The sequence below is a fragment of the Dryobates pubescens genome, chromosome 11 (assembly GCF_014839835.1).
Source record: "Dryobates pubescens isolate bDryPub1 chromosome 11, bDryPub1.pri, whole genome shotgun sequence".
Classification (NCBI taxonomy): domain Eukaryota; kingdom Metazoa; phylum Chordata; class Aves; order Piciformes; family Picidae; genus Dryobates; species Dryobates pubescens.
The window spans coordinates 10,504,918-10,513,671 of record NC_071622.1 but is presented as its reverse complement, the minus strand read 5'-3'; the positions used below and the strand labels follow the sequence as shown (position 1 = coordinate 10,513,671).

Below are 8,754 nucleotides of genomic sequence, written 5' to 3'. Positions count from 1 at the left end.
CTGGGGGCTGTGGTGAGGAAGGGGCTGCCTTGCACATTTCCCAGAAGGGAGATGCAGAAGACCACAAAAATATGATGGCAGGAATGGGCTCATCAGCCCAGCAGGATGGCTCCTGTGCGGTTAATCCACATTTTGAAGTTAGGAATGGTTAAAGCATCCACTCCTGGAGAAAGTGCCTCTTGGGGAGCTGGGAAACAGCACAAGCGAAAGAAGAACTGGGGGAGCAACGTGACACATTTCCACTACCTTGCTTACTGTTCTAGATGCCTGGGTTTATACCAAAGGTGGATGAGCAGCACTTTTTCGATAGGGAAAGCTGGGAAGAGTCCTTTTCCAGAAAGCCCTCCTTTTTTTCCATAAAGTTTGCTACAATTTTGTTTGGTGTGGGATTTCTACATCTACTTGCACGAAGGAGGCTGAGGAAATGCACAAACGCCTCTACGCACCCCACGACGCTCCCTGTGGGTGGCTCACAAGCCCAGTCCCTTTCTCCTACCAAGAGAAAACACACTCCAGGCACAGCTGAGCCTTTACTCACAAGAGAACCAACATCCACCTACAAACCCCCAGTTTCTGGGGAGCACCATGGACTGCAGGACCCCTGCCCCCCAAAAAAACTCACGTCCCAAATGAAAAGCCAAAGTCTACCCACTATCCGAGTCAAACCACCTCCAAATGAAGGCAACACATGTACTGAAGAAGCTGCCAGGATGAATGACAGAAAGCAGGCAGAAGTCAGAGTTCAGGTTTTGTTCTTTTTTTTTCTTCTTTTTTTAATTACAAAAAAAAAAAAGAGACAAAACTATTCAGAAGAAGTCCAAATGCAGAAGAATATAACTGGCACCACCTAAGATACCCAAGTGTAAAACCCTGGAACGTCTGAAACCATCCCAGCACAAGCTGGGAGGTGCCAGGGCTGGCTGGGAGGGCCAGGTGGCCTCTCCCTACTCCTAGCCCCCATCGCAGCTGGATGACAGGCAGCCCAAGAGCCAGGACACAACAGTGACACCAACAGTCTCTGTAAAACCCTTCTGCTTTAGAAACTAAGAACATTATGGGGGGTGGGGGGGAAATAGTAATTCTAAAACTTGTTTTGTTTTTTTTTCCTTTATCAAAAGCCCTGCTTTAGTGACATGCTAGCCCCACCAGAAAGGTACATCACCCACAGCTCTGTCCAGAACACAGTGAAGTTGACCTGTCAACTTCTAGTTCAGGACACCTCCCTCCTGTTGATCTGCACGCTCGTGAGCGTGCGGTGGCTGCTCAAGTTACAGCAAGAAATGCTTCTGCAGGCTGCCCAGGGCTGGGAACCGCCTCCTGCAAACTCCACTCCACGCCGAAACAAATCTCACCCAAGTCTCCTCCACCGAGCCCTCCAAGCTCACCCTCAGTCCCCACCCCGAGGCCCCCTGGCAGCATCCTCAGGAGCAGTGCCTGCTCCAGCCGGGTGAGCGGTGGGAACATCGTCTCTTTTTGAAACAAACAAACAAAAACCACTTTCATATAGAATTTTTTTTTCTCGTTTTTATATTTAAATAGAAAAATACTACTTCACTCTGTGTTATGAGCCAGAGACCAGGTGACTTCCAGCGACAGAACCAGATCTCCTCAACGCTCCTACGCCGAGCTCAAATGCCGGAAGATTCCCAGAAACCTCAGAGGGTGAAGATCTCCCAGACACACAGGCAGGAGCACACAGAGCTCCATCAGGGCCTCTATCTTCCCTTCTCCACAGAAGGGCACCAACTTTAGAGAACCATCAGTCTGCAGAGGAGTCAGCGGTGGGGCTTAACACCCCAAATTTCACTCTTGGGGAAGCCAGCTCTAGTGTTAAGCTTTCCACTCGCCTGCTGGCTTTCTTTTTGTGTGTGCAGTCTGTCCCTGGAAGCCACTGGGTCCCATCAGATGTACACATGAATTAGACAAAAAAAAAACCCCAACCCAAACAAACAAAAAAACAGTGGTTAAAAGTTCTCTAACGCCCTCTCCTCCTCATCCTCCTCCTCTCATCTTCCGAAGAGTCAACGACAAACAGACATTGATAAAACTAAATCTGCCCTCCTCCCCCACCTCAAGACAACAGGAGTTACTGAGACACAAAACGTGTTATCTTGTACCCTCAGGATTACATCTAGAAGGGAAGTTCAGGGGTGCGGGGAGCGCGGGGGGGAGGGCGGCGTCTGCGGGGGGGGGGCAGTCTGCTTAGTTCTTGTACTCAAAAGGCTCATCCCCGGTTTCGTTCAGCAGACACGTGCGGACCAGCGCCTCCGTCACGGCGTAGGGGTCACAGTTGGCGGAGGGCCGGCGGTCCTCGAAGTAGCCCTTCTTCTCGTGGCCCACGTTGCGGGGGATGCGGATGCTGGCGCCGCGGTTGGCCACGCCGGCGGAGAACTCGTTGATGTTGGACGTCTCGTGGAAACCCGTCAGGCGCCTGGCGTTGTCCAGCCCTCCTTTGGGGTCGTAGGCACGGATGTGGTACTGGTGACGCTTGCTCAGCTTCTCAATGGCCTCTTCGATGTGCCTGTGAAGGGAGCGAGGGAGAAGGGAAGGCGCAGTGAGGCATCTGATGGATGGGTACGAGCTGAGCCGCTCGACAAGCACATCCAAGCCATAACGGATATGTGGCTGTCCCCAGGCCACTTCACGGCGAGGCCTGATGCCCTACAAGCCACTTTTCTGATCATGGCAACACCGACACTGCTGACCCAGGCTGGTTCTTGGAAAAGGATCCCCACAGCAAACTCCCACAGAGTCCCTCAGTGGTGCTCTGCATGAGACAACATCAGTTCAGCCCACGGCTAAATCCCACAGGGGAACTTGTTCTCAGAGGAGAGATTTCTTAACATACAAGCATCTATCTGGCAAGCTCACACGGTCATGGGTTGGCTCATTCTCCTGGGGAATGAAGGAGCTGGGAAAAGGAGGCATGGCTTAGTTTTGGCACCACCAAGATTAAGGCAAGAAAACACAGCTGCCCAGAGGAGCCCCTTCATAGAGCTTCAGTGTGACCCAGTGCTGCAAGGTCCGTGCTGGTACTCAACACACCAATCCTGTAAGGAAACTTGGGGTTTACACATCCAGATCTTGCTGCTTCAGAAAATGTGTCATTAGCTACCACAGCCTGGCCTAGACAGAAGCAAATGGTCTTTCTCTTTCATCCTGGTTATACAAAAAAGGTCTACACCAAGTTGATTTGTTTGCAGCACTGGCTGGTCAAGAGCTGGACAGCAGCCTGTTACGGATAGCTGCATCTTAGCCACCCCATGCTTCCACCAACGCTGGTGGAGCTGTACTGCTGGCTGAATTTCCCACCCAGCACTGAGATGGGAGTGTTGTTATCAAAAAATAATTAAACAAATAAAAAAATCCATCAAACAAATGAAACATACACCCAGAAGTTCAAACCTAACACCAAGCACCAGAACGACAGCTCTCATCTCATCAAAAGCTCTGCAGAAAGCTTGCTGCTCCTTACAAAGCCCAGCCTGCTGCCTGCTAAACAGGCACTACTGGCTCATCTCAAAAGACTTACTTGAGACCTCCGTCCTCCCTCATGCTCTTGGTGCTGAAGTTGGTGTGACAGCCGGCACCGTTCCAGTTCCCGGGAATGGGTTTGGGATCGAAGGACACGACGACGCCAAAGTCTTCACACACCCGGTGAAGGATGAAGCGTGCAATCCAGAGGTGATCCCCCATCTCAATCCCTTCGCATGGTCCCACCTGGAACTCCCACTACGAGGAGGAGGAGTCACCAGCTCAGTGGTGCAGAGACATTCACTGCGAGGTACTTCCCACCCCCTTACGCTCTGATTGTTGATAGAGCGACATGGCTCAGAGCCAAAAGCTCCCGCTGCTTGGGATTCTTCTGTACTATCTCACTCCAAGAGGCATCTCAAAACAATTTACCTGAGCTGGCATCACTTCTGCATTGGTTCCTCCAATTTTCACCCCAGCATAAAGGCACGCTCTGTAGTGGGCCTCCACAATGTCTCTGCCATAGGCTTTGTCTGCCCCAACGCCACAGTAGTATGGACCTGCAACAGCACAGGTGAACAACAGTGCAACGTTGAGTTTCCAGAAAGGAAACAGGCTCAAACTCAGCGAAGAAATACCACACACAGAGAACTCCCCAGGGGCACAGGATGTGTGGAAACCCCCAAACTCTCATGGAAACACTAGCAGAGCACTGATAGAGAGCAAGCCTCTCTGATAGCGTGGGCTTGTGCTCTGCCGCACTGGGCAAGACTTTAAGTCACCCAAAGAACAACAAACCACATAGCAAATTTAGATGTGACCCATCACCATCTTAGCCCTTCTTCAATGACCTTAATCTCATGGGTTAATTCATGCCAATGTCCTCCTTGCTGTTGTCCACTTTCAGTTCTAGAAACATCTCAGATCCTTCAGCTGGCCTGAAGCGCTTAAGCTGCATCGCACGGATTACAGTTCAAACGCAGCGTTAAGAAATCCTGACTTGCTCCAGTGCAGATTCCCAAAGGATTACCTTGAGGCCCAGGGAAACCATTGGAAGGCCAGCCAAATGGATGTCCATCTGTGCCCAGAAGAGTGTACTCTTGCTCCATTCCAAACCAGGGGTGCTGGTTGGATACCATATCCATAATGCGCCTGCAGGTGTGTCGGAGATTTGACTCTAGAACGGAAAAGCAACACAAGGCTTTATTGGCATCTCCACCTCCATTCCCTATCTCCATTTTATTTATAGCTTGAGTCCCAGCAGTGTTTGTGAAGCATCCCAGGACCAGCCCTTTCTCCACCATCAGCACTTTGCCTTTTTATACTTTCAGAGGAGCGATTATTTTTGTGTTGTGGATGACGCTAAGGGCACGAACGGCATTAGGGTCGGTCTCCCTTTGCCCTCCCGAGAAACACCACCTCCGCCAGGAGCAGGGAGAAGGAGGTCCATTCACCTGCAGACTGGCGGTTGTATTTGAAGACCTCGCAGAGAACTAGCTTATTGGGATCCTTGCGGAAAGGGTCTCGAAACATGGCAGCAGGCCGCAGGTACATGTCACTGTTGGAGCCTTCAGACTGGTAAGTGCTGGAGCCATCAAAATTCCACTCAGGGAGATCTGGAGCAGAAAGAGAAACAAGCCACAGTGACCCAGGGGCCCTGGTCACCAGGAGGTGGGCTCCCCACCACCCTCCAGTGTGACAGAGGTGAAGATGCTTGCAGAGGACAGGCTTACATTAGGTTTAATACCAGCTCAGCTGATTTTGTTCCAAATGGGGGAAGCAAAGAAAAAGAACAACTCCCAACCACCCAACAAAAAACCCAACAACCAAAAAAAAAACACCAAACCACACAAAAACCCAGAAACAAGCGAAAAACAGGGGAGTGCAACTCCCCAGCCACCCTGAGAAACACAAGGATCTGGGCTGCTGGCCAAGCCCAAGTGAATTGAGCAGCACTAAGGCTGTTTCCCATGTTGCAAGAACCACAGGGATGAGCAGAACATCCAGTCTCCTTGCAGAGGTGGCTGGACAAGCTGGGGGAGGGCAGAGCATAACACATCCTCAAGCTATAGGCACAAGGGGAGCCATGAGATACTATGCATGGCCTGGAAAAGGTGGAAAAGCAAAACACATGTAGGTGGAGTCCCACATGGAGGAGTATGGCCAGCTTGGCCCCCTCGCCCACCCCTCAGGGCTGCACACTGCCCTCCAGGTCAAAGCACAGCGGGAGCAGCAGTGAACTCCACCCGGGCAGTGTTATCTCCTCCATATCCTGGGGGGAAAGAGGGAGGATGGGAAGGACAAAGATTGCAGAGGAGCTGTGCCAACCACTCCCTTAGAGAGAAAAGGGGAAAGGAGAAGGGAAGAGAACAAAAAGGGAAAAAGAAGAAGGAGGAAAAAAAAAGAAAGATAATTCTGCTCAGTCACACACAGTATTTTCATTTCATAACTGTCTCCAGCCAGCACCATGGCAACCTGGGGAAAATCCTAATGCTATTATTGTGTAAGCTGGGACTGTTTGTTCTGAGGGACACAAGCTCTTAATTACACCGGATAGCTCCATTCTTTCCCCTCCACTTTCTTCTGCCAAACTACTTCCGGCCAAAACGAGTACTCAGGGAGTCAATGGGCTGCCAAACCCCTGCCAACAGCCCCCAGCCCCTGCCAACAGCCCCCTCCGCAGCAGAGGCAGTGCCAGGGGCAGCCTCCCAACCCTGGGCATCTCAGTGGAACTCCACATCTGGAGAGCTGGGAACATCCCCCCAAGGGTATCTGGGGAAAGAGGTATCTGGGAGGGGGTAAAGAGTAGCATCTTCCCCAAATATCATCCTTCTGCCATGAAGAGAGCAACGGTATCTGTTCTGCAGAGCAGCCAAGCATTCTCCACCCACTGAAGGGCTGCAAATCCTCCACCTGCCTTCTCACCTTCGAGGCTCTTGGGCTCGTGGTCCAGAGTGCGGGTTTTGCAGCGGAGGTGTTCCCCTGTCCCATCGATCCAGATGTACATGGCTTGGACCTTCTCACCCTGTGGCAGCTTCATGTACATGTGCTTGATAGCTTTGCTCAGGTGGGAGCTCGCCGAGGTGGCCATGGCTGCAGACCGGACAAAGGGGTTCCTGCAGGAGGGATAGAAAAAAACAACCCCAACCATGAGGCCTTCCTGCATTCCCAGACTTCTTCAACCCACAGCCAGGGAAGAGCACAAGATAGCTTGGTCACAGGGCTGGCTGCCATCTCCAGCGCTCCCATACCATTCTGCAAGCCACTAGGTAAAACCTTATTCAAGAAGCAATCTCTTCAAAGTGTCCCATTAATAACCAAACTCCTGCCCACATCCTGCCAATAAACTAGGTCTTATCCACCAAGCCTTTGAAAGTGCTCCTCATCCATGCTCATAACTCCAGAGCAAGACTGACACCCAGGAAAACTTAGCTGGGGCTTCCTTAAACTACTTGCTTCAGTGAGGAGGGCTGGCCAGACCCAACCATTTTCTCGCATCAGCTAGTCTGAAGTTAGACCGGGCTCACCTAGGACAAGAGAGCTCAAAAGAGGGCAACAGGCAGTGTGAAGAACCCCTGAACAACCCATGCAGCGATGAGGAGGCTGAAGGGGCTCTGCTCCCAGAGCTGCAGCATCCTCAGAAAGCCCAGCACAGCCTGAAGCTGGGCTGCCAGGGCCACCCAGCCCAGGACCACGGCAGCCGGAGCCCCGGCACGTTTGCGGGAGCCCCAAAACACCCATTCCTGAAAATTTAACGTGATCCGGAAATTTACTCCCAACACTACTGCCCTTTAGCAGGGAGTCTAGAGGCAGCCCAGACCAGCCTCCTCCTACCCACCCTGCTATGGTGAGGGTCCGCTCGCCCACCCGCCGGCTTTGATGACCCCAGGGAGGCTCCGCTCGCCCCAGAAGAGGCTCTGATGGCTTCGGGGAGGCTCCGCTCGCCCGGGGAGGGCCCCACTGCACTACGAGAAATGTCACCCCCCACGTACATAAAATCATTTACGTTGGAAAAGATCCTTAAGATCCTCGAGTCCAACCGTTAACCCAACGCTGCCAAGTCCACAGACACCTTGCGAAGAAAAAACAGCCCAAACCATCTGTTTTCGAGAGGAAACTGGAGCTGCCTCTCCACTCCCCCACTCCAGAAGGAGAAAAAAAAAATAAGGGAAAAAAAAAAAAAACCAAAACCAACAAAAAACACAACAGAAAAAGAAGAAAAAAAGATAAGAAGGAATTTCCTTTCCACGGTCTGACCGCCGCCAACCACACAGCCTCCGGGGATTCCCGATAAAAGGCAGAGCTGTGTCCCACCACCACCACCACGGGGCTGCACGGGGAGGCCGCGGACACCCCCCTGCCCGCGGGGCTGTTACCTGTGCCGGGCGCCGGTGTCTGCGGGCGGGCGCGGGGCTCCCACGCTCGGTCCCGGGGCCGCGCCCGCCGCCGCCGCTTTAATGGCGCCGCAGCGCCGGCCCCGCCGCACTGATTGGGCAGCGGCGGCCGGGACGGGGGCAGGACGGGGCGGGGGTAAGGGGGGGGATAAGGGGCCACCTCCCTGCCTGTCCTGTTCTTCGGACGGGCTACCCGTGTCCCCCGGGATGGAAGGGGAAACCCCCTGCTTCGCCCCGCACTGAGAGATTAGGGGGGGTGGAGAAGGCCAGAAAGCGGAGGGGAAAGGGTAGGGGTGTGGGGCTTGGGTTCCTTTTGCAACCGTCCTGGCTCTGGAAAAACAAGCCTTGGTCTGGGCTGGTTGTGGGGAGGGAGCAGATCCAGGGCTTTCCGCGGCGTTTACATTAGTGGAGGCTTTTGCATAACGGGCAGGGATGGAAAGCGGCCACTCTGGGTAAACAGGGCAGCGGGGAAAGAGGAACTGGAGCCCCTCCCGAGCCCTGGGCTCAGGCTCTGGCTTGGTGCTCAGATTTGAGGGTAGGGGGAACAGGCAGTGTCTGCTCAATGCCCCGCTTTGCCCTTTGGAGCAGGGGACATCCTCCAGCAACTGGATTTCCAGCCAGGATCCTAGCTCCAGGGTCACTGACAAACGAAGAGAAATCCTTCAGTCCCACCGTGGGTGGGGGAAGCACCCACTTCAGAGGCACGCAGGATGTTGAGGGGTCACCCGGCAAACTGTAGGCACTGCCCAGTATTTTTCCACCCCGGCAGCTTGCTCACTGTCCCATCCCAGCTTCTCCACAGCCCAGTCCGTGTGGGTGAGCTCAATGCCAGCCCTAGGAGAAAGAGCTGCATGTGTGTGCGCACTCAGGTAGCAGGCAGAGCACA

At 53.3% G+C, this 8,754-nt stretch overlaps 1 protein-coding gene across 1 annotated transcript; it reads right to left on the bottom strand.

Annotated features, from left to right (window-relative positions):
- Positions 1 to 1,181: 1,181 nt before the first annotated feature.
- On the bottom strand, positions 1,182 to 7,980 carry GLUL (glutamate-ammonia ligase). Its single transcript, XM_054165196.1, has 7 exons — positions 7,851 to 7,980; positions 6,400 to 6,590; positions 4,929 to 5,090; positions 4,505 to 4,651; positions 3,907 to 4,034; positions 3,533 to 3,732; positions 1,182 to 2,521 (listed from the first exon to the last, which is right to left on the bottom strand). The coding sequence occupies exons 2-7, from the start codon at positions 6,563 to 6,565 to the stop codon at positions 2,203 to 2,205; spliced, it is 1,122 nt and encodes a 373-aa protein (XP_054021171.1). The 5' UTR covers positions 6,566 to 6,590; positions 7,851 to 7,980; the 3' UTR covers positions 1,182 to 2,202.
- Between the last annotated feature and the right edge of the window lie 774 nt (positions 7,981 to 8,754).